The following is a 26392-nucleotide window of genomic DNA, read 5'->3' as shown; positions in this document are numbered from 1 at the left end:
AGGTTTATACTAAACGCTTCACTCTTTTATTCTCAAGCATAGTTTATTATATTTTTGTTGAACGTAACTAACAGAAATTCAAAAAAAATGTTTGCAACCTTCGTACATGTAATAAAAATATTGAGACTAAATGAAATATATGAACCAATTATTAAAGTTCGACTGAAAAAGCAGTTACACAAATACTATTAAAATTATCAGTATTATGATATCTCCACTTTGACATTGCATTAAGTGAAACACATTGTTTTCTGTTTCACTCACAATAAAGTGATACTACTTAAGAAAGTTAAACAAGATATAGGTGAACTTAATTTTATTTTGGTCCTGATTCTATATAAATTTATTTTTCTTAGGCTCAAAACTCAGAATACTGAATTAAGGCTCAAACCCATTGATTAAATATGTCATATATGTTTAAGATCACTGCTCATACTTAGACTCAAACCAATCGCCAGCGATTGGAATGTGATTGGAATCTACGCGGCAGCGCACTAGCCAGAATACTTAAATTTTAATCAGAGTACACTCAACACTCTACTATTCCCGAGCGGACGATATCAATGTTTCCGAACGAAAATCATCCTCTCACTAACTACCCGACAAGCTACAAGAACTATGGAGGGTAACAAGAACAGAAAAATATAACCCTCCTGTATTAAATGATGTCTGGTAGAAAGAACATACTATTGCGTTACAATGCTTTTACATTTAGTCGCTTTAAACGTCAAACTCCAGACTAATATTCGCCGTAGATAGAAGGTACGGAAATTATTAATTATATCTATGGACTGCAGTGAAAGTTTTTAAAATAGTATGTGATTTAAAGTTTGAAAATGGAGGAAAATAGCAAGAGAAGGACCCGAAAGTCGAAATTAGTCCCGAGGGATTGTATGGATTCCGATGATGAAAATATCGCAGTTATGCAGGTAGGCCCACCATTTTGTAAGAAAGTTTGTGATTTGCGATCTTCAATAAAAATCGTTGATGATTTGAGACCTTGAAGTAGAAAATGTCTACATTATTATATCGTTTTTATCATAGATTTTATTCTCGATCAAAGTTTATTCGTATTAGCGTTGAAATCTCACTTAATTATTAGTAACCGAGTATTTAAATTCCATGTGGGTAGATATATTTTTCAGAAAAAAAACTTTGTTTACACAATTTATCACGTGTTAATAAAATGAAGTTAGGTAGAAATGTTCGAATTAAACAAAAATGATGGGCAATTGATGTACTGACATAGTTAAAACATGTTGGTAGCATCTATTTGGATAATACCTTCATAACCTCAAGAACCTAATTATTTCTATTCATCAGAACCTAATTATTTCCATTGATCAATTTTATATTTATCAAATTAAGAAAAATAGGTAAATGTCAAGTATATGACAAATTAACACAATTTTTTAGTGTTCCAAACAAGTTCTTTAAGAAGTTTATGGTTTATAATTTTTATTCATAAAATCAATAGAGTTTTAAAAGGAAATTTTAAGATAGAAATTGGATAATAAAAACAGAATTGCAATTATGTAACAAAAGTAACTAACTTTTGAGTTAGACAATATGTAAACTGCACATAACAATCACTAAACCCTGTGGTTTCACATACATTTTATTTAGTGGTAGCTGTTGCCTTGTGACTTCACTTGTGTTTGTTTCGGTTTTTGTTTTAACCTTGGAGAAACTGTTTGTTTTCCAGGCAAAGAATTTGGCAGGCTTATAGTATGTATCATATTTAGAATCCTAGATCAATATACCCAGTTCCATCATCACCATCGGTTTAGACAAATTTAAGTAACAAACAACAGAAATAATTGCATTTGGTGATAACTGGTTTTATTAGGCTTAGTTTTTGTGGTAGTTTGAAAATATTTGCCAGGAGGAATAAGAACCCACCATGAATACAGAACAGTGTACTATTTATGGGTGTTGTGTAAACTTTCATTTTTAACAAGATTGAAAAATGAACGTAAAATGTAAATTGTTGATGTTGGAAAAGAGCAACTTCTGAGTTTCCTGCCGCCTTCTTCTCAGTAGAGTCTGACATCCAAAGGTGGTAGAGTCACTACAAACAGACAGAATTAACGATTCATAAGTGCTTATAGAGTAAGCCTACTTGAAATAAATGAAGATTGATAATGTTGTGGATCTTTTCAATAATGTTGTGTTGTAATGACCCACACTATGTATTGTTAAACTTAGTTCTTCCAACTAACTCTATGCCAAAAATGAAGTAGATTGGTAACTTAGTTAGGATGTAGAGGAAGGACAAACAAAACAAATCCACTCTCACATTTATAATATTAGTAAAGATAAAAAAAAAAATTTTTTGGCCCAATTTTTCTGACTATAAGTTCAAAGCTCATAGAAAAATCCTATTATAATATTTAATTCCTAAATTAATTAACAACAAAAAAGTCTTGGTATGAATAGCTTTTATTTAACAGCTGAATAATAATTGACCAAGATAGATGGTGACAATAAAAAAACCTGGCTGAGTTTTTTGTGGGCTTTTTCTCATACCTGGTTGCATTTGGATCTCTAGCTTTACTTTTAAATTACCAAATGTAATAACAAAAATGGGAAAAAGTATGTATGAACACTTCATAAGTGCTTGCGATAGGTAAACATGAATATAGAATTTTTTTAATTTCAGTTTTGATTCCTAACTAATATTATATATAATATGCAAAAGTTTGTTTGTCCTTCCTTTACTCCATAACTAAGCAATTAATGTAATTTTTGGTATAGAGTTGAAAAAACAGAGAGTAAAATAGGATACTTTTTATCCCAGGAAAACAACAGGATTTATAAAAAACTAATAAATCCAGATGAAGAATGCAAGCAACAGCTAGTTCATAATTATTTTGAGGTAATTTATGTGTAATTTACAAAGATGTAGTGACTATAGATACTGTGAGAGTAGTCATGAGTTCCACTTAATGTTTCCACATACTAGGGTACCTATATAGACCTTTTCCAACAGGTATATGCTAGACAGCTAAACAGTGAGCGCGATCAAAGTTGAGCTATAAAATATGTTGCTGTTTCAACTATTTCTATGTTTTGTAGTGGGGTGCTCTATACTTACTCAAATCCAATGAAACCCTTATTTATTCAAATAAGACTATAGAAGGCACTTTTAATATGTCTTTGATGGTGATTATAAAATTAGACTAAATACCACCATGCTGGCCAAGTGTGAATTGTTAGACTTCACAAAGCTTTCAGGACGCTATGCAGGTTTCCTCATAATATTGTCATTGACGTGCATATCAGTCCATGATTTTGTGTGTGTGCTATGTTTAAAAATGTGTAATATAACATGCATATTACACATTTTTCATTAGTGTTCTTAATAAATAAATAAATATTATGCTTCACTGTTAAAGCAATTGATATTTTCAATTACTTAAATTTGAGCACAGCACACAACTTTTGAAAAGTTAGAGGTTCGTGCTAGGCATTAAATTGGGTCATCTGAAAAGGAGGCCAAAGTTCTAACCACTAGCCTCTGACCGTCAGAAAAGACATGTACAAGGATTAAATTTTAAAATAAATAAATAAATATACTACGACAGTACAAACACTAAGATGACTGATGAATATTTTTATGAATAGTATACATAAATACTTAGAATATACATATAAACACCCAGACACTGATAAACATTCATGCTCATCACACAAACATTTTCCAGTTATGGGAATCGAACCCACGGCCGTGGACTCAGAAAGCAGGGTCGCTGCAAACTGCGGCAATCGGCCGTCGAATTGAAAATTTAAAGATATTTACGGAAATTGGAGCACCAGTCAATTATTACAACAGATAGACCTTGACTGCCTGGTGCAAAGAGATGATGCAGTCTAAGATGGTAGCGGGCTAACCTATAAGGGGAACTGGCAGTAATATTAAACGTTAATTGTTTTCTACACCACATCGTGCCGGAACTTTAAATCGCTTACCGGCACGTCTTTATCGGTAAGGTCAGACCAGAGAAACTTCAGAAATTATAAATTCTCAAATAGTCCCTGCCGGGATCGAACCCGGGACATCCCACATAAAACCACAGTGCTCAAAGCTGCACCAGGGTGATCTTCCAACTTAAGACCTATATTTTTTAGTACTTATTATACCGTAGTATTAGTGGTTCCTCGAGACTTCGCGACTTCTTTTAAAAGATAGCTACCAAAAAAACCAATTCGAAACAGCAGTTCCTGGGATTAGCGCGTTCAACTAAACAAACTAAAAAGCCTTGTAATATTATAGCTGCCCACTGCCCGCTGCATACGTGCCCACTGCATCAGGCGTTAAACATTTTTACTCATGAGATTATAAACTTGGTTCGGTTAGTACCGAGTGCTATGATTTATTTCCTGACTTCCAGAAGGAGGATCATTTTTTAACTACATACGCGTGTATGTAATCGCATGCTATATTACATAATGAGAGAATGAAATGATTATGATTGAATAAATAATGGGTATATTTAAAGTTCAAAACTTCTTAATATACTTCACCACATCATCATCACTTTAACCGATTGAAGTCCACTGTTGGACATAGGTCTTTTGTAGGGAGTTCCAAAATCCACGGTCCTGGACCGCTTGTTTCCAGCGGCTCCCCCAACTCGTTTGATGTCGTCCGTCCACTTTGTTGGGGGCCGACCAACGCTGCGTTTACCTTTGCGGGGTCGCCATTCTAGCACCTTGGGATCCCAACGTTCATCAGTTGTCCGAGCTATATGCCCCGCCTATTTCCACTTCAGCTTGACACGCTGAGCTATGTGGGTCGGTAACTCTGGTACTTCTACGGATCTCTTTATTTTTTATTTGATCACTAACATAGCTCTCTCCATTGCCCGCTGATACTCTGAGCTCTTATGAGGCCCATAGTAAGCGACCACGTTTCAGATCCGTAAGTCATCACTGGCAACACGCACTGTTCGAATACTTTTGTCTTCAGGCACTGAGACATTTTGGACGAAAAAATGACAAGAGGTTTACCTCTTTCACTAAAAATTTACCTACCTAACTGGGTCGTGTGTCCTAAGTATATGTACCTACTCGTCTACAATCTCGAATGCAAAGCATTAGACATAATTTTCGTCTTGCTCATGTTCATCAGGCCCACCTGTTGAGAGACTCTGCTAAGGTCATTGAGCATCGTATTAAGGTCTCCCAGAGTCTCTGCCGTTATGACCACATCGTCGGCAAACCGCAGTTGAGTTATTTAGTCGCCGTTGATGACAAGTCCGTTCCAATACAGAAGCTTAAAGACGTACTCCAATGCAGCGGTAAACAGCTTCAGAGAAACAACATCTCCGTGTCGCACTCCTCGCTGTAATTGGATCGGCCTCGTCGGTAAAAGAACGGTCCTTTAAATGTGACTGCAATAATTTAAACATTAGAAGTAAGAATAAACTTACATATAAACTACCCATTCACATCTTTGAGATGTCTCTTAAAAAGTTCAAAGTTTGTATTAAACGTAAGCTTATAGAAAAGTCCTATTATAGTATAAAGGACTACGTAATCGATTAAAGAGCTTGGGTGTGAATTATTGCTCTAACCAGGTTGCTCTTCTAATAATTTTAAATCACAATAAGAACGTGATAACAAAAAAAAACACCCGGGTAAGTTTGTTGAGGGCTTCTTCTTAGACCAGGACGCGTTTGGAACCCTCCTAGCTTTAGTTTTAAGTTAACGAATATGGTTATCGCCATCATATCACTACCGTGTAATTCTCATCCAATGTACCAACGCATCAAAAGTGCCACCTATGAGCCTGCTTGAATAAAGATATTTTTGACTTTGACTTTTACTTTGCTCTGATTCAAATTCAAAATTCATAATTCATTTATTTCAAGTAGGCCTAATATAAGCACTTTTGAAACGTCAAGTCTGTCTGTTTGTAGTGACTTTACCACCGGTTAGGTAAGAAACTCAGCAGTTGCTCTTTTCCAACATCAAAAATTTACATTTTACGTTTTAACATTCATTTTTCTATCTTGTGAGAGATGAAACCGGAGCCGGATGCTTCCAAGCAACCTTGTCATTAAGAAATTCATCAATTGTATAGTAACCTCGCTGTAATAAATGTGTTTTATCACATTTAAATTTATGCATTGGTAGGTCCAAAATTACCTTGGGAATCATATTATAAAAGCTTATACTCAATCCCACAAATGACTTCTGTACCTTTCGCAGATGTCACTCTACGTCCGGTACATGTTGCCAGTGCGTGTTGCCATTTGTTTGCTTTACCATGCTATAGAACTAAATTCGTAGTCAATTTAGTTCTGCAGCATGGTAAAGCGCCCCACTGACTCGTACCGCGCATTGGCCTAACGCATAATCCATCGGAGCTGGATACATTTCACACCCCGTCGCTTCCAAAAAAATTAAAATGTTAATAGTAAGTGGGTAATCTACACTAATGATTATATTATTACTAGCGGACCCGCGCGACTTGGTCCGCGAATGAGTATGTTCACACGCTCTCAAAAAGAATGTTTCATGCAGTTTTTGCAACATTTCTCATTAATAATGGGAGCCATTGGTCGAAGCGTGATGTTGTATAGCCTTAATGAAATTGAAACAGCATTTTCTGAGATTAGCGCGTTCAACCAAACAAACTCAAAAGCTTGATAATATTTTAACTATGCCTATCTAAAAAAAAAAACAACAATCTAAAACTCCGTTGCATAGATTTTGAAAGACAAATGACTGTAGGAGCTGTTGGCTTTTCCTATGAGCTATTCCAGGATACGCATGCATTCGACCGTTGTCCCATATGCCTTGCGACGTGCTGTTATCTGTGAAGAGTTATGTCCTTCATCTCCGGCAATATTCATCAGATCATCCTTAAAACTAGACAATACATGCCTAATAGTACACACTTTCACATAAAATAAATCGATTCAAGTTTAAAGGAGCTATGAAGTAAAATGGATAAAAATTTCACCCCATTTCCCGGAGGAAACTTACTGTTTATCGGGATAAAAAGTATCTCATATATTGACTCGGATTATTAGGCACAACTATATCAAATTTTATTTAAATCAGTTCAGTACTTTTCACGTGATGCCTGGACAGACAGACAGAAAATTAAAAATTCAATGATTACATTTGATGAATTTCTTATTGAAATCATATTTAATCGAAGCACGTCCAAAATTAAATGACCGCATGAATGACATAACAACATGCTGATACTTTCAATTTGTCAATTTGTCCCCATTAAAAAAATGATCCGCTATTATCTCCGCGAAAAGCAGGAGAATCTGAGTGGTGTAATTTATAATTTCTTCAATCCTTACACTCCACACCAAACAGATCTTCGGCAATATACCCTCTACGCACGTTTCGCTCCGAAACCGGAGCATCCTCAGGAGATGTTGACTTTACAATGAATAATTGTTGTTTCCGCAAAGTAACGCCTGCTTCTATCCAATATTTAAAATGATCCGCCATTTATCGAATTTATTAGTTACAAATAATGTGATAAATGAAGAACCGCTCAACCGATTTTGTGCAAACTTACGTAAACCATCTATTTAATAGTCCGACCAAAGCCTAAACATTTGGTTGGTGAGCCCGTTCTTGAGTTGTAAAATTACATCGAAAAGTGACATTGATTTTTATCATATTACTAGATGTTGCCCGACACTTCGTCCGCGTTTGATTTTGTTTTTTGATGTGGCATTCAATTTAGTTGTAGTTCTAAAAGAAATGAAAGTATTCAGTATCGCTAAGCCTTTGCTGCTGTCCGCTGAGGAGTTCTGTCTTCTATCTCCAACCACATTCATCAGATCTACACAAAGTTTGGGTAAAATTAAACACATATTATAACTTCTATAGTACAAAAATAATTATTTAAATCGGTTATAATTTGTCGAAGGTATGGTGTAAAATCGTCAAACACTTTCATCCCCTCACCCAAAGGAACCGAGCTTAATGTCGGGATAAAAAGTATCCTATATTAATTGTAACACTTCCATAAATATGTGTACAAAGTTTCATGAGGATTGGTTAAGTAGTTTTTGCATAAAAACGTAACAAACAAACTTACATTGACATTTATAATATTAGTAGGGATAGGGATTATGATTATATTATTATTGTTATTTTGTAATTGTTGAGTTCTGTTTATAGCCCCGGGGAGACGGAACTGTAATGTCTTCACGGGGTGTGTTTTTGCTAAATAAATAAATAAATTACGACAAGGTCGCGGTTCCATACCTGTCTCGTATTAGGTATCTCTCTAAACATTCGTCAAAATGATACGCAGTAATACTGAAAAATCATTTGTTTTGAATACTTGTGTCTATAAGTTAACTTATTTTGTTAAGAATTCATAATTTTTGATGACCAATAAACATGACATAAAGATTTATTAATTTTTTTTGAAATAAAAAAATACCTATTGCTTCTTAAATATAAAAGTTATATATGCTGTCGCTCACTTTATGCGTCACGTTTACCGCGTTTCTTCTTACTTGCTTTACAAAAACTTACACTTCAGTCTGCAATCTTATTGTAAATGAAATAAAATACGATCTATTTTACATAAAATTGCCCTCTAATTATGAAAGTATCATTAAAATCGGTTAATTAGTTTAAAAGTTCGATTACAAAAAAAAAAAATCTTTCCTCTTTTTATTAATAACTAGCTGTCCCGGCGAACTTCGTACCGTGAATTTTTTTTTTTATGAATGTTATATTTTAATACTTATTATAGGATAATTATCTATGATATATTATCCTATTCCGGTCTAAGAGTTATCCAAATAATCAAATATCATAAAAATTGGTCCAGCCGTTCTTGAGTTATAAATGGTGTAACTAACACAACTTTCTTTTATATATATAGATAATAAATTATTAAATTTTGTTTTATAAATATTGTAATTTTAACTTACAGCAAGAAATTGAAGCAGCATTGGCACATATGAAAAATAAGTCCATATTGAAAAAGTTGAGCAGACAGCAATCCTCACCAAAACCATTGCAGTTTTCCGTCAAAGTGGAAATGGAGGAAGTCGATGAGCCACAGGAAACTGAACAAAATTTAAATATAAAAATCGACTCTGTGAAGAGTCTATCAGAACCTACTGCTGTCCCTCGGTCAAGCAAGGAACCTGAAGTACTTTACTTCAGAATATCTGAAGACGTTATAAGAAAAGAATTCGAGAAAGTATCGCGGGAAACCACAAGCGTCGCTGATAAAAGAATAGAGCTGAACGTCAGGAATATTCTTGGCAAAAAAAGGACAAAAGAAGGGACTAGAGTAGCCTACGTAGAGATCAAACTGCAAAATATATTTCGTAGGACGTGGAAAAATTGGTGCAACACATTCCCGACTATACGAGAGACTCCGCTCTTGTACAAATGTTACACATGTAAAAAGGCCTGGTGGCATCTGCATGACTTTCGAGAACACATAATGCAACATGAAAAATTAATGACCATTCTATTGCAGACTATTTCCCATGAATGCCATGTGTTAGCTCACGAGGGCAATTTAATAACACATGCTGGCCTCACAGACCTCAATGATAAAAGATATTCAGTAGACTCGAACTGTTGGAGGTGTGGCAAAGAAATCACAATGCATATAATGTCAAATTTGGATAAATCTACAGAATATAGGTGCAGTGGTTGCAAGGAAAAATTTTATACATGTACTTTATTATGTGACCATGAGAACAGTTGTTCATTGTACAAAAGAGTTACGGGTAAAAACCCACTTAATGAAATACATGCGTGCACTCAATGCTCAGCAAAGCTGACCTCGGAGAAGCTATTGCTCGAACACATGGTACAACGTCACAGTGTGAGGTCTGATCTTCCCGAAGATTGGGTGCTAAAAATCTGCAGCCACTGTGATTACCCCTTTCATTTACAAGCATTACATGACTGTCCCTTAAAGCCTCCAGTGGCATCATGCAAGTTTTGTTTTCAAAAGTTCAATAGCCACACATTTCTTTTAATTCATTTAAATTCAACGCAACATCTCTATCCATGCAAAGTGTGCGGTTTGGTACTAAGGAAACAGTGTATGGAATTGCAGCATTTAATGGAGCACACTGATAAATACACAACATTATACAAATGCATTTATTGCAAGGATGATATATATTTTCCTACTTTGTTCTCCATTAACAAACATAAACAAAATGCTCATGTGGGATTTTTCGAAAGCAAAAGTTTAGGGACTTGTTATGATGTGGTAAGTTGACCTTTCCATTAAGCCACGCATATCACCAGGTGTTTATGTTTAACGTAAAATTCTCTGTGTCTGTGTATGTGTCTCCCCAACAAATGAACCATTATTTTTATGCCTTTTTTCTGTTTGAAGGCTGACACGAGTGAGATGATATTAAGCTATAGCCACAAAATTCCGTCAAACTTAAAACACGTAACGTTTACGGGTACCTGTTCGTCGCGTCGTGCTAAGCATTCGTTTGGTTCGTTGGCCCATTTTCAGCACTGGAGATATCCTCATCATTTGTAGCCCACAACAGTCCACTTCTGTACTAAAAGGCTCTCCCAACGGGATTGTTTTCACATAGTCACCACACTACCTTAAACGATTGCATACGATGGTAGTAGTAGCACTGAGGATGCTGCTACACGTTGACCTTTAGTCGTCTCGTACGCAAGCTAAAAGGATGATATCTGATTTGCTGTCAACACACGGTAGATATATTGTGATAAATTTATAAATTTTACAGGTAGTAGTTCCGAAGACATTGGCTGCTATTCAACCAGGAATGAAGCATATAGAGAGGGAAAAGGAATTGGAATCTCTCGATATGACTAAAAAAACCTCTGAGCGTGCTTACGGCGGACTTTTGGGCACGTTGGGTATGTTTTTTAATTAAAAAAGAAAGCGAACTCGTACTTACTTATAATCACTACCTAGCTTAACGAGGTCTGGGCGTTTCTTGTCTGAAACAACAAGTACGTCAGAGCCAAGCAAAAACTAGTTCATATTATTAGTAGGGATGATTTTACATTTAAATTAATTGATTGTATCATGTTGGTTTAAGGTAAACCATCTGGTAGCTCAACAAATCATCACACAAATGAATGTGCTGATAAGAACACTAATGAAACGAAAATAAAGTTTTTCAAAAACGTAGGTCGCCCCGCTAAAACATACAAAGTTGAAGAAAAATCAGATTTTAAACAAGAAAATGATATTATTTACATAACTGATAGTCCACAAGAAGATGAAGATTTAGACGTCAGAATTCTCGATGATTCCAATCAAAGTGTCGTCATTGACATTAGTACGCCTGATGATTATCTAGACAATATTATTAACAACATCAAAGCAGAGCCTTCAAATTATACCGATGATCACATAAACGAAAGTATACAAAAAAATGTGTCAGACGATATCGACGAACATGAAAACACTACAGAAATATCAAATGGCAACATCAGTGATATCCGACAAACTGAAATTAATCATTTCGATCCCTGTTTAGTGATCAAAGAAGAAAAGCTAGATTACAACGAAACAGATAACGCTCAACAAGAACCAAACGAGATGCCTAATATAAAAATTGAAAATGTCATGAGAATTAAAGAAGAAGATATGGATATAGTCCAGGAAAACGATAAAGTTGTTGACGGTGACTGCAGTATCATAAGTGGCACTAATAAAAAAACGCCAATATCACTAACCGAGATTAATAAATTAAGATCTAATTCTAAAATTAATTTGAAAACTAATTTAAAAAAACTAAGAGCCAACATTAATAACAAATTGAGAACTAATTTTGATAAATTGAAAGCTAATGATAAGAAAGATAAATCGAATACCAATAAAGATACATTAGCACCCAGAAATAACGAAAAAGGTAAATTGAAAACTGATAATGGTACATTGAGTTCCAGTTTTGATAATATCAATAATGAAGAGGGCAATAAAACTGATGAATTGGACGTTAGAATAAAGGAAGAACCGGATCTCAAGAATTTTTACACTAATTTCGATGTAAATGCAGAAGAATTAGCATACGAGATAAAAGAAGAGAATCTGGATGAATTATTAGAAGATGACATGATAATATTGGATCCTAATAATAGTGTATCTATGAATTATGAAATGGAACCCGGAACTAAAGCGTCGGTGGCGTCTGGTGACGTAGAATCGCAAGGAGTGGAGCCCGAATTGGTTGTATACCATTCAAATCAGAGAAAGTAAATATCATTGATTTTTTTCTTAACACGTAAGAGTTAATCTTAATACTCACTCTCGCTATTATCCTATTTAAACTATGAAATTTTTTCGTTACACGAGAAAATTCTTAGGTCTGACCAAGAAATGTGACAGACCCCATAAATCCCTTAGTTCCAGTTATTATAGTTATTGTTTGGATAATAGTTATAAGACTGGCATTAGTTCTTAGCTATAATTGCTTTTCCCCGATCTGAGAGATGACCGGTGCAAATTCAAATTCAAAAATGTTTTATTCATGTAGACCTATCACAGTACAACTTAAAACTAAAGCTAGGAAGGATTCAACCGCCCCCTGGTCTAAGAAGCGCCCACGACAAACTTATCCGGATTTTTGTTTTTACCATTTCACAGTCTATTAATATTTAGCTATGAAGTTACAGCGATTTCTTTAATATTTTTATATAAACTTGAACTTATTGAGAGACATCTCAAAAGATTTTATCCGGTAGGTTCTCAACAGTAGAACAATATTAGGCTTAGATGATAAAGTGAACAACTTGTGACAGTGAGACTTACGTATGTCGTACAGCGCCCAGTATTATTACTCCAGTAGCAATCGAGGAGTCGTTTTCGAGTATAAAAAGGAAATTCGATATACTTGAACATTGGAGTAAAATAGATCTTATTTGCATTAAGTGAAAGCTCAATTTTTACTACAATTCTTTAGCGCGGGCTTATGGCAGAACGTTGAAACCTATCAAAAGTTGAGCAAGAATAAAGAGGTATGGCATAACTTCCAGGTCGCGTGCTTCCATTTTATGAAACAAAAAATCGAGATAAATAGTTAGTATCAGGTTTAAAAACCGGTTAATTTTCCCTATCGCTAAGGTAAGGAACACAATTGTAACAGCGGTTTTGAATAGTAGCCATTAATCTGTCAATGGACGCTTTCCTGCGTTTATTGGGTTGATTGACCGTACGAGTTCGATCTAGCACTTTTACCACTGAATTAACATAATCGACAAATCGAAATTTAGAAAAGAAGGTTTATTTCTTTATTTAAATAAAGCTTCTTTTGGCATAAAGAAGACAGTTTTTTAATCATAAAATCTATGAAATACTCGTGACCTTACTTTAGATTAAGTCCAACTTGTTTAGATTAAGTTACGACTTGCACTTTGGGGGTTTTTTTAGGTAACTTAGACCGCGCTTACTACTAAACCTACTTAGAAGTCAAATGCGATAATGAAGAACATCAGTGTAAATAGTATGTACGTAACAATTTCCTATTTGTGATGTTTGTGTTTAGATTTGCCTAGCCCGAGAGGAAGCGGCAAATTATGAGAAGGTGCTTGATAAAAGCTGAATGTTTGTTAAGTTAGTCTTCTGTGCCTGAGTATGGCGAATAGAACTACCCGTAACTTGCGCACCTTTGTCCGTCTAGTTCCCCATCCTCGGGGAAAGGGGAATATTATGATTGAGCTTTTATTTTATTCGATAACGAGCTAGCGCTGGACTTTATTCACACCTGACAACGAGTGATGAGTGAGTCCAGTCAGAGAAGCATACAAGTGTCAAGTGTGTGTGGATACAGTTGTACAGTGTTTGTAGTTTATTACACGCTTACCACTGGATATTATAACAGATTGGCCCGTTGCCATCTTAAGACTGCATAATCGCTTATCACCTGGAAGGGACCTACTTCTAGAACTTGTAGATATATAATAGCCTTTACCGCTGATCCGCCGCACAAATATTGTCATTATACAAGGAACTTAGGAACTAAATTATAATACTGGAAAATAATCCAGGAAATCCTCATACTGAAGTCATTGCACACCGCGACGGTAAGGCCTGAAGGAATAATAAACATTACTATTTTATCAAACACCTCAACATTTCCCACTGTCTCTTGGTCTATTGTAGAAGTAACGTTTGAAATGCATGTTTGTATATAGATTAATTATTATATTTGTTAGATCGACATTTCTAATATAAAAGTTATTTTTAATATTTACAATTACCCTGGACTTATTTCACGCGGTATTTCTTTTTATGTGTTTCTCGTACGCTCAGTATTTATTATAATATACTAGCTGTTGCTCGCGACTTCGTTTGCGTGTTTTTTATGATTGATATGCTTTAGCATCCAGTATGAACAGTTTATTTGGGAGACAATTGGAATTCAATTAAGTTGTAGTTCTGCATATATTGAGGTCCTTGTTTTTAAAATCGGGTGTAGTTTTTAAAAATAACTTTGAAAATTAATAACTGTTTTGTATAAATGTGTAAGCCTTAATTTTTTTTTTAACTCGCTTAAACTTCTAAATTAAATGTTCAATTGGAAGGAATGAAGAAGTATTGTACTGCTATTTAAATAACCATTTATTTAATTGATGATAAAATTATTTACTTAAATGAGAATTAAAACTGCGATAATAATGTAACACACTTTTGTTTTATCAGTGATTTAATAAAATTTTAGAACACAAAATTATGATATTGCTACTTAACTAATACGATATTAAGTCATTTTCCTCGAGGACTTATTTTCCAATTTATTTTGAAAGTATATTACTTCGTGATAGTTTAGCTTTCTTCGGGCTAAGAAATGGTCCAAATCGGTCGAGTATTTTCGGAGCCTATTGGGAACAAACAAACAAATAAAATCATCCCTCTTAATAATATTAATCTAGATTTCTCGTCCGCGAAGCATTTCTGATTATTTATTTCTCGGCCGGGAGGTATTTCTGATATGTATGTATGTTTTATTATTTTTTAATTTATATATACAATTATGCCGCAATTCATATGCACAAACATGCCGCAATTTATACGGCATATTTATGCATATCTTTTGTGCCCAGCCCGTATTGTGGCCCATTTTTGTGGAATGTTAACATTGCGCTACAACAAAAAGGATTGTAGCGTGAAGTTCGCGTGAAGAACTTAGTAGTAGTGGACTTCCTGTGACAGCTCGCGCGGGGAAGTAGTAGCACCGACGGGCTTATTTCTGTTGCCATTGAGCATTTTTATGTTCCGGTCAGAAAGCAGTGTAATAATAGGCGCATGTGGCTTAACACCTACGTTTCAAGTTGATGGGCATAGGATGGTAATTTATCAGACGTGTTCCTAGCATGCCTTGCGAAGAGTTGCTCTGTTTCTATGAGATGGTTTTCCAGTTATCATCTAGTTGACTATCTATGTCCATCAATGGAAAAGATTGCTGAAAACTTTTTGGCAGAGGGTACTGTGTGTTTGTTACTTGTCAGTTGTCACCACTCTAGCGTTATGGGTCTGTGGTAATCGTTGAGTATAGGGCTACCCAACCTGGGCGCCGTTTAAAGTACAGCGGTGCGACGCAAAGCGCTCCTTCTGAAATAAAAAATTTAAAAAAAACTTTTGATAGTTGCAGAGTGGTCACGGCATGTGCCACACTTTGAAAAAAACCAAGCTCAGCCATTCAATTGTTGGGGTACTGTTCTTAATTCTTTGTTAAAATACATTAATTATTATGGTTTTATTAGCTTCATAATGAGGATGTTTTATATTTTGCGACTATCTGCCTATCTAAACGTACAACGTAAAACGTACTAGACGTTTGGGCGCCGGGACTTTATAAACTTGTACGAGCTCCACTGTCTTAATAAGAATTAGTATTTTGAAAATATTAACCAATAAATGGGAATATCCCTTTATAGAGAGCACTGGGTTGGTACACACTCAAACACAAAGTGCTCAAGAGGGTACTTACCATAGTTAGGTGATATTCATATTTATTATTACTAAAACTCTTTATTTGTATACCACAACATTAACATGTACAAAATGTAATAAAAACATAAACATAAAGAAATAAGTAGAATACAAAAGGCGGCCTTATCGCTTAATAGCGATCTCTGCCAGGCAACCTTTGAATTAGGAAAAAAAAGAAGAGGAGAATAGACTGCTGGGGGGACAAATGTTTCAAATACATACATGCGAATAACTACATGCTAATACATAAACTAGTGTACACAAATAGATCAAAAGTACATAATAATAAAAATAAATATATATAATAACAACACTTACATATTGAAATAATTTATAGGTTTGGCCAATTTTAATTTATAAAATTGTTAATATGATAATTGTTACCAGTTATGGAATTTAATCCGAAATAAAAGTTATTATTATTATTATTATAAGGTTGGGAACCCCCGGCTTAGTATTTATCTTACTTATATGTAACTTACTTATATGCGTGGATTGATTGGTTCAGTTTCAATTTTTTGAAACATGCATTGTTGCGATGTACTCAACGAGCCACTTAAAAAGCAGAAATTGTAAAGAGATTGGTAGACACATATAAAATCCTTGTTTCAGGCTGTACAAGTGTACAAAGTGCTCGTTCCAAGGCCACCACTTCGCCTTCAAGCTGCATCAGAAGAAAGAGAAGCACGCCCCCAACAAGAAGGCGTGCCTGCGCAAGAGCAAAGGCGACGATTGCAGCGCCCGCTATACGTGCACTAAGTGCAACATCACTTACGTCACCTGGTACAAATATATTGTGCACTTTAGCAAGGTATGTAAAGTAGAAATAGAATAAAAAAACTGTATTGCAACACAACACATTAGGAAAAACACAAGGAAAACAGTAATTGTACTTAGTGCTGGGGTGCAAAGGCGGCCTTATAACTAAAAGTGATCTTTTAAAGGCCACCTGAGCTGATAAAAATGTTGGAAAGTGGATGGTGCATAAAGGATGTTACAAAAAATAAAATAAACTTACATGAACATACACACTACATTTACATAACGGTTCCCATGATTTTGTAAACAAAAACGTACATAGTATTATTATTAATGTAAAAGTGTGTTTAGTTTGTTTGTTCTTTCTTTACACCCTAACTGGGCCACCAATCAAGTCGCTTAATTAAATAGCATAAGGATGTTAAGATTTTTTTTTTTTAAAGTTACACTATCGCATTAGGTTTAAGTATTCTGTTATGATAGTGTTAGAATACGAATATAAATAAATATTAACTACAAAAATACTGATGTAAATTTATATATACTATAATATACACTACACATATATACAGTACGACAATACACACACCGCCATCTAGCCCCAAAGTAAGCGTAGCTTGTGTTATGGGTACTGAGATGACTGATGAATATTTTTATGAATAATATACATAAATACTTATAATATATATATAAACACCCAGACACTGAAAAACATTCATGCTCATAACATAAACATTTTCCAGTTGTGGGAATCGAACCCACGGCCAAGGACTCAGAAAGCAGGGTCGCTGCCTACTGCGCCAGTCGGCCGTCAAATATATAGTATAGTATAATGTATAATAAGATAAGAAGAAAATGTAAGAAAGAATGTAATAAAAAATCCCAAAAATGTAAGATGGGAATAAATAAATAAATAAATATTTTTGCTATTATAAACTTACTTAATACTCAATTACATAGATAAGTAATAATTTTTTAAGCGATGTTTAAACAGGTCATTTGGAATGACGTATTTCCCAGGTAAAGAATTTTGTTTTCCTCATTTTATTTTTATTGATTATTCCGCTATAAGCTAGACCTTGAATGCAATCTCACCTACTGGTTAGTTAGATGTTAACGGGATAACCTGTTAGGGGTATGGCAGTTACATTCCCCCTAATCGGTTTCAGATACGATGTCCATAGTCCATGATATTGAGTCCCACCAGCTCAGAGAAAATTATAAAAATTACAAATTATGTAGACTTTGACGGCCTAGATTGGCGCAGTGGGCAGTGACCCCTCTTTCTGAGTCCAAGGCTGTGGGTTCGATTCCCACAACTGGAAAATGTTTGTCTGATAAACATGAATGTTTTTTATTCTCTGGGTGTTTATCTGTATATTTTATATTGTAAGTATACATCAGTTATATTAGTACCCATAATACAAACTACGCTTACTTTGGGGATAGATGGTACTGCGGGTATATTTGTAATTTTTTCTTTTTTATTACTTTTAAGACCACAGCACTAACCAGTGCATCAAGAATTGTAATGAAAACTATCCTATTATAATAAATATAATTTCTTTTCAGGTGCATGCCTACAAATCTCAAACATGCCCCAAATGCTTCAGACCCTATATGACCCTGCAGGCGCTCCAGGGACACCTAAATGCACACATCAAGGAGAGCTACGTAAGCGTTTACGTCATAACTACCAAAGACCCAGAACCCGAGCAATTCACGCAACAGTGTAAAATTTGTTCGGAAAAAGTGGCAACTGCCGACCAATTCAAGCACTGGGAGGGGCATTTGGACATTCTGGACGTCACAAAGAAGACTCAGCCGTGGAAGGGTTTCTCGAACTCTATGGAACATAAACACGAATTGAAAATGATGCTCTGTAAGAATTTTTGTTTTGTCTACCACATTTATACTTTTTGAAGGGAAACAAGAGTTAGTGTTGATGGGGTAGGACTTCGACTTTACTAGTTCGAATCGGTCGAATCACGAGTTCGTATCCCAGAAACGCACCTCTAACTCTTCTAAGTTATGTGCATTTTTACCAATTAAAATATTACTTGCTCCAACGGTGAAGGAAAACATTCAGAGTTCTCTATAATGTTCTCAATGGTGTGTGGCGTCCACCAGCACTGGGCCAGCGCGGTTAACTATGGCCTTAACCCCTTCTCATTGTGGGGGGGGGGGGGGGGGGGGGTGTTATTTCATTTCAAAACTCCGTGAAAGAGAACTTGTTCGACTTTTGTTGACCAGTCGATGTTTAATAGTATTTATTTACTCTATATCCCTATATCCCTATACTCCACACCAAACAGATCTTCGGCAGATGATGAGGAGATGTTGAATTTACAATAAATAATAGTTAAGATCGTAACTAGATGTGAAACATCGATATTGTTTTCTGTAAGTTATTGCAGATATTGCATAACGAAAAGATAAAGCGTTACAATTTTGTTCCACAAATTTAAAAAAAATACAACCAAATGGATAACCACTCCTTTTTGAAAGTCGGTTATAAATGACTGTTTTATTACAAAATTAATATTCATTTTTATGGTTACATACGAAATACAAAAATTCTATCATACAGCGTGGCGAAGTGTCGCCGCGGCCTATGTCGCCACGCAAAAATCAGGTTTACCCTCCGCCTATAGATTACAATGAAGGGCTAACGAGGTAACACTTTTATTTCCAGTGCTCCTACAGGGTATAAACCTGTCACCAGACTCCAACGAGAAGATGTTCAACAAATTGAAGTACTGCCTCAAATGTAAACGGCGATTCGAGCGCAAGAACGAATGCAAGCGTCATTTCATTGAACATCTACTGATAGACGCCTACCAAGAAAGACATAAGCACGGTTTCCTCAAGTGCCAGATATGTTCCGCTAACTTCTACACGAGTGAAAGGTTTGTGATACGTGCTTCTAATTAACTAGCGTTATGAGTACATTTCGCTATAGCCTAGTGGGTAAGGCTTCGGTTTTCCTTTCGTGGAGATTCGAGTTCGAGCCCCGGCACGCACCGCTAACATAATTACATGCATACATTTAAAAAATGTGTAAAAACACATCTAATACAGCGAGGTTACTATACATTTGACGAATTTCTTAATGACAAGGTAGATCGAAAGCAGCCAGCCTCGCTCTCATCTCCCGCAAGATAGAAAAATGATTGTAAATGTTGATGTTGGAAAAGAGCAACTACTGAGTTTCTTGCCGGCTCTTCGCGGTAGAATCTTCTTTCCGAACCGGTGGTAGAGTCACTACAAACATACAAACATGACGTTTCAAAAGTGCTTATAAAGTAGGCCTACTTAAAATAAATGAATAAAATTAAATATCACATGCTTTAAGGAAAACATCGCAAGGAAATATATTATGAAAATTAAGCTTAATTTGCTATACTCCGCGAACAGCAGGAGAATCTGTATGGTGTAATTTATAATTACTTCAATAAATATATATATATATATATATATATATACCACTACCTGTGGCGTGCATAGAGGCTATGCCCAGGGTATGCAGATGATATAAAATGAACCTCCATAACGAGTTATATAAAAACCTAACATAAGGCATTATAAGAGTTATAAAAAGCCTACCCTTACAAATTCAAATTCAAAATTTCTTTATTCATGTAGGCCTATCACAGGCACTTATGAAGCATTCATACATTTATGTTTACATAATTGTAAGTGGATGGTGATAACTTCGTTCGCCAACTTAAACCTAAAGCTACGAGGGTTCCAAACGCGCCCTGGTCTAAGAAGAGCCCACAACAAACTCGAACAAAATCTCACAGTAAAAAAGTAGGTCATCTTAAGTATTTATAGCTCGTACTCGAGATTTTATTCATTTGATGTCATCTGCATACCCTGTGCATACCCTCTATGCACGCCACTGATGAGTACCATACTTTCTAACAGGTTAGCTCGCTACCATCGTAGTCTGCATCATCACTTACCACCAGGTGAGATTGCAGTCAAGGGCTAACTTGTAATAATAAAAAATAAAATGTAAACTTAATTAAAGACAAATACTACCACTTGATTGACAATACCAATCGTGGCAGGATAAGTGACACTTATTAAAATTAATAAATAAAACCTATGTAAACATGTTATATGTACCTATTTCCAGCAAAATATAAAATTTATAGATTGATTGACTTAATACTACAACTACTAACTTAAATTTATTTATTTTCTCTTTTACTTTTTTATCATCCCTTTTCTCTGTATAGTATATAGTATAGCAGGTATTTAATTGTAACTTTTTTTTTGTTAATAGCTTAGCTTTAAATATTTTCGTGGTCATTTCTAGATGGTCAGTCTTTCTGTCTTCAATTAGTCCGTACAGACTAGTTCAAAACTTTCGAAGTGTTTACTTATGACAACCCTATTGAATATAAAAGACCTACACGCGCATAGTACCTACGCTACGTGACGTGTACCTAATAAAGTGACAGGAGTCACGTTATTTTAATTTAGCATGACATGTTAGCTCTGTGCCTGATTTCTTTCAGCAAAAACTGTGCCAGTGGTCTACTCAAAAAGGGCTAGGTTTTCGGTTTCACAGATAAGTCTCAGAATAAGTACATAATGTACTACTAAAGCTTGTGTTACAGTAATTTTATAAAGTGGGTAAATAACCAAACTTTTCATAACTATAAATTCATATTTGCCAGATATTTAATTAAATTAATAAGGATTTTACAAATACCCTAATAATTATTAATTAGTTACTAGATAGTTTTCAAGAAACAATTAAAATTATATTTGATTAATAGCCAATGTCCATGACATTGAGTTGGTGAGTATTTTGATATAAATACGACTGCATTTTCGTTACACATTCTCAGATTAACGTCAAACCGAGCCGAGGTCCGAGCCCTCGCAGGATGTCGTCGAGCCCTGGGGCTCTTTTCATGGAGAGCTTTCGCGCTCGCCCCACTCCCCCGGTGACGCCGTACCAACCCCTCAGGTGGTTAGCGGCAAGTGTCCATCCGAAAATCGAAATCGAATCGTTCAGTCCTACATGGACTCCAACGATGCAAGGATACCTCCCGGTGTCTTAGTCATTTATCACTTGTGAAGTTAGTCATTTACACGTTGTATATATTGCCAACAGTGGTAATATGGATAAATCAGCTGAGATAACTTTCAGGTACAAACGTCACATGCGAGAACACGGCAGTCTGCCGTTGTATAAATGCGAACTCTGCGACAAAACTTTCAGCGACTCTAGCAACTTCACAAAGCACAAAAAGGTGCACAACCTCTCCGTGTTGATCTGCGATATATGCAACAAGAAGTTCACCGGGAAACCCTTCCTAGAAAAACATATACTGGTATAGTTTTATTAATTTATTTTTCATATATTTTTAAGAGAATATGGCTGAAATCGTGGCTGAGGCCTCTTTTTCGGGAAGACCTGGTTCGATCCGCCATTTTTTGTTTCACGACCATGTTCGATTCAAAGGAAAGAGGCAGAAGTGAAAACAATAAAAATTGTGTTTTTTATAATCTTTAATATTTATAATGTTTTTTCAACATGTAACTTAAATAATATTGAAGGATGTATAAGAATATTTTATAAGGAATCACCCTGTAAAAATATTAAATATTAAATTAATTAAATATTAAATCAAAAGGAGCACATTTATCCGTACAAACGAATTCGTAATGTACCGCTTAAGCCTGGCAAATATTATTTCGGTTTTCATTTCACCACATAAACCCATTACCGGCCCACTACAGAGCAAGGATCTTCTCCCAGAATAAAAAGGGGTTAAGGCCGTAGTCCACCACGCTGGCCCAGTGCGGATTGGTGGACTCCACACACCTTTGAGAACGTTATGTAGAACTCTCAGGTACACCGGTTTCCTCACGATGTTTTCCTTCACCGTTAAAGCAAGTGAAACGCACATAACTCAGGAAAGTTAATGGTGCGTGCGGGGATTCGAGCTCTCGAATATTTATCATTTATCTTTATACATTATTATTATTATTTCATTTAACACAAGCTACGCTTCTGTAAGTGAATGTGTGTATTGTCACAAAAAGCTAAAAAAATATGATATTAGTATGGATGGTTAAAAGCTTATAATGAAATTTATTGTATTATAGATGCATCAGAACGTTGATCCGTTTGTATGTCAGGAGTGCAATAAAGTGTTCTACACCGAGTCGAGCTACAGGAAACACATAAGCAGAGGAAAGACGCGCTTCAAATGCCCCTCGTGCCACATCTTCTTCGCCACCCTCCGAGAGAAGTGGGACCATATGTGGGAGGTATGTTAATCTGAATCTATCACATCTTCTATTTATTTTAGGGAGTATTTACTCTACTTTCCACTAGTCCGTTATCTACACTAATATTTAAAACTATACCAACATTTTTGGCATGCCCACCAAAAGCTCTAGAAATTAATTATATTATAATAATAACAATCTATTAATAATATAGCTCTATTGATCCCTTAAAAACTACATATTACATTGTAACAATCAAAATAATCTAAGTAGCTTAACAAAAAATAAATGTTTCAGTTATAGTGTTCAGTGATTTTTACTAGGATTCCCTGTGTCGTTATTATGAACCAGAGCTTGTGCCTACCAATGTGTTAGTGTTTAAGTGTGTGTTTGTGTGTTTTTATGCGTGTGTGTGTATGGGTGTGTGTTGTGTTAATTTATACTAATATTAAATCTACAAAGTGATTTTACAAAAGAATGACAATCACGTCTTTCTTTTCGAGCATGCTAATTTCCAGTTTGATTTTTAAAATCTTTTTTTTGCATTTAATAGCCTAATTCTTCAGGATTATTGGCTATATGACATAATTGGCAATTGGCTATATGGCTTTGGTGTTTTAAGTCGGGGGTCCCGGTTTCGGTTCCCGGCACGGGGATTTGGGAATTTATTGTTTTCTCTGGTCTGGTCTGGTGAGAGGCCTGAGCCGTGGCTAGTTACCACCCTACCAACAAAGACGTGCAGCTAAGCGATGTAGCGTTCCGGTATGATGTGTACGCGTAGAATCCGATTAGAGAAGAAGAAGAACAAACACTTTATTGCACGCATAACATACAGGAAAAGAAACAGTAAGGAGTATACAGTACACAATGTAGACATGCAAAGGCGGCCTTATTGCTGCAAGCAATCCCTTACAGGCAACCTTTGTAGATAGGACTTACAGCAAGAGAACGGGATAGTTCCAAGAGTGTTGATAGATATACATAAATACCAAAATGTAAAGATACAAATACATATATAATTTAAATAAATATACGTAGTATATAAATATATATAATATATATAAGTAGATTTTAACACAGTTAAAAAAAAGGTAAAGTTATGGGTTAAATGTAACTACCATGCTCCTGTGAGGTTAGCTTGTTACCATGTCAATGCATCATCACTTGCCACCAGGTGAGGTTGCCGTCAAGGGGCTAACTTGTAGTGTAATAAGAAATAAAAAAAAAATCATGTCCATCATGGTGGACTACAGCCTAAAACCCTTCCTCTTCTGAGAGGAGACCTGTGCCAGTGAAAATGGTGACATAATGTGACGTTTATTGTTTTCCAGGTACACAAAGAGAGAAAGTTCCAAGCAGACTGTCCGATTTGCAACAAGTCTTTCCGTAAGCACCAGGATGTCCGTACTCATATGAGAATCGAACACAAGGATAGCCCTTATAAGTATGTTCCCGACAAGACACCACTGACAGACGTAAAGCATAAGGCTATAGAGAACGAGGAGGATCTAGTTGTGGTTTATATAGATGACGAGTGACAGTCAAGGACAGAGAGTTGAACTAGGCTGTCAATGAGTCTAAGAGGAGTTGCTGGTGAAATAACCAAAAAGCTAGGAGCAGTGAATGCGAAGTGGCAATTCGCATGAAAGGCTTGCCCTATTGCCTACCAAAGCAGCGATACAGAAGTACCAAGAAACCGGTATAGCTTTACAGTATAAGGAATATATTGCCCTCCATAGAAGAATATGTACGGTGAATCCAAACAACGTATTGACTGGAAAATAAAAAAATGAGGGAGACCAAGCAATTAATTATCATCATCATCCCCAGTCTGTTAATGTCCCATAGCTTGCATTGGCCACCCGGCATAAAAGAGAAAGTTCTAGAGCATAGACCCACCACACTACTCCAATATGCGGGCTCGCCATGAAATTGCAGATGATACTGTAGTTTCATATAAAAAAAATAACCATGGAGTATAAAAAAATTATCAAAATTGCAATTAGTGTGTTCCTCAAAAGTGCCTCATAGTGTTGCTGGCATTAAATGCCGTAATTGGCTGACACTCTAATTTACCATTGCAGTACCATGAATCTATAGTATCATTATCTATAAAAAAAAACCTTAGAATCATATTTCTAAAATGGTTGATATTTTTTATTAATTCTCCAAACAAGTGTTTAATTTCTTTTTATTGAATTTAATTCTGTTTGAGATATAGTCTTTAAACGACGTACCAGAGCTAGCTAATTTCAGTATAATTACTGGACTATCTGATGAACTTAGTAAAGCCTAAAATTGATATGTATTATATACAAGTGTGAACAAGCCGATTGTGCATCTATAATTGTAACTATTCGCGATTATCAATAAAAATAATCTTCTCAAAGTAATCCGTTACCTAGAAAAATTATTAATCTAGATTCTTCAAGTGGTTCCATGGGTTTTCCATTTTTTTTAAATTATTATTCAAATTATTTGGGCCATTTTCATTATTTTCCAGTTTCTAGGAGAGGTGCACATTTCGTGCCCTTCGTATCTCTTGTAGTAATAATACATGTCTCACACAAGACTGCATTTTAAATGCGAAAGTTTAACAATCAATCAACTTTATTATTGGCATAGAGTTATTCAAACTAATGAAAAGTAACATATAAGGCGACAGGCGGCAAGGCATTTTTATCCCAGGAAAACTAAGGGTTCCCACGGCATTTGTAAAAAAACCGTGATAAAGGCGAACGATTGAATGAATTAATGAATACACTTTTATTGTACACCACACACAGAAAAGGGTGGCCTTATCGCTATATAGCCAGGCAACCAAAAGCGTAGAAAAATACTATATAGCTATAGAAGCTTGATAGTTTTTACAACATATATACCTATATATTTATGTATGATATTATGATATAAATATAGTAATCTAAAAATATCATAGTACAAATTGAACAACAAAAATTATTAAATATATATTTAATACATACAAGATACATGGGCGATAGCTAGTATTTATTTATCGTTCCTATGAACGAAGGTTTTAAACAATCAAAAGTTCTCACCCGCTTGAGAGCTATTCGTCAACAAGTTTCCCCCTGACTGTACCAATTAGTAATAATGCTTTCGATGGTACAGAGCTCACCTGTTAGGGGCATAGAGTTATTAGGGGGTATGTATTAGTTAGAGGGGTATGGCACTTACTTAAAACCCTTACCCCTAATGGGTTTTTACGCGACAATTTACAAGAACGCTAAATCGCTTGGCGGTTTTTTCGGTAGGATAACAACAAGCCACGGCCGAAGCATCCCAAAAAACAAAAAATGCTAGAATGCAACGAAATACCTACCAACCAATACTACCACAACAACTGGATGGAAATCAGTATTGATGAGTAGTGTCTTCTATATAATATAACTC

The 26392-nt window shown here is 35.4% G+C and overlaps 1 protein-coding gene across 1 annotated transcript; it reads left to right on the top strand.

Annotated features, from left to right (window-relative positions):
* Positions 1–686: 686 nt before the first annotated feature.
* Positions 687–26392, top strand: LOC120629151. The gene is made up of 10 exons (XM_039897959.1): positions 687–929; positions 8933–10240; positions 10746–10878; positions 11064–12225; positions 16574–16772; positions 18293–18602; positions 19416–19629; positions 21891–22074; positions 22853–23017; positions 24310–26392. The coding sequence occupies exons 1-10, from the start codon at positions 837–839 to the stop codon at positions 24514–24516; spliced, it is 3975 nt and encodes a 1324-aa protein (XP_039753893.1). The 5' UTR covers positions 687–836; the 3' UTR covers positions 24517–26392.

Source organism: Pararge aegeria, chromosome 2 (assembly GCF_905163445.1).
Source record: "Pararge aegeria chromosome 2, ilParAegt1.1, whole genome shotgun sequence".
NCBI lineage: Eukaryota > Metazoa > Arthropoda > Insecta > Lepidoptera > Nymphalidae > Pararge > Pararge aegeria.
This window is presented reverse-complemented; position numbering and strand designations above follow the sequence as displayed.

Coding starts and splice junctions, on each gene's coding strand:
- LOC120629151 (XM_039897959.1), top strand. CDS start 837: ATGGAGGAAAATAGCAAGAGAAGGACCCGAAAGTCGAAATTAGTCCCG. Junction 10,879..11,063: donor CGGACTTTTGGGCACGTTGG/GTATGTTTTTTA, acceptor TGTTGGTTTAAG/GTAAACCATCTGGTAGCTCA. Junction 12,226..16,573: donor TACCATTCAAATCAGAGAAA/GTAAATATCATT, acceptor TCCTTGTTTCAG/GCTGTACAAGTGTACAAAGT.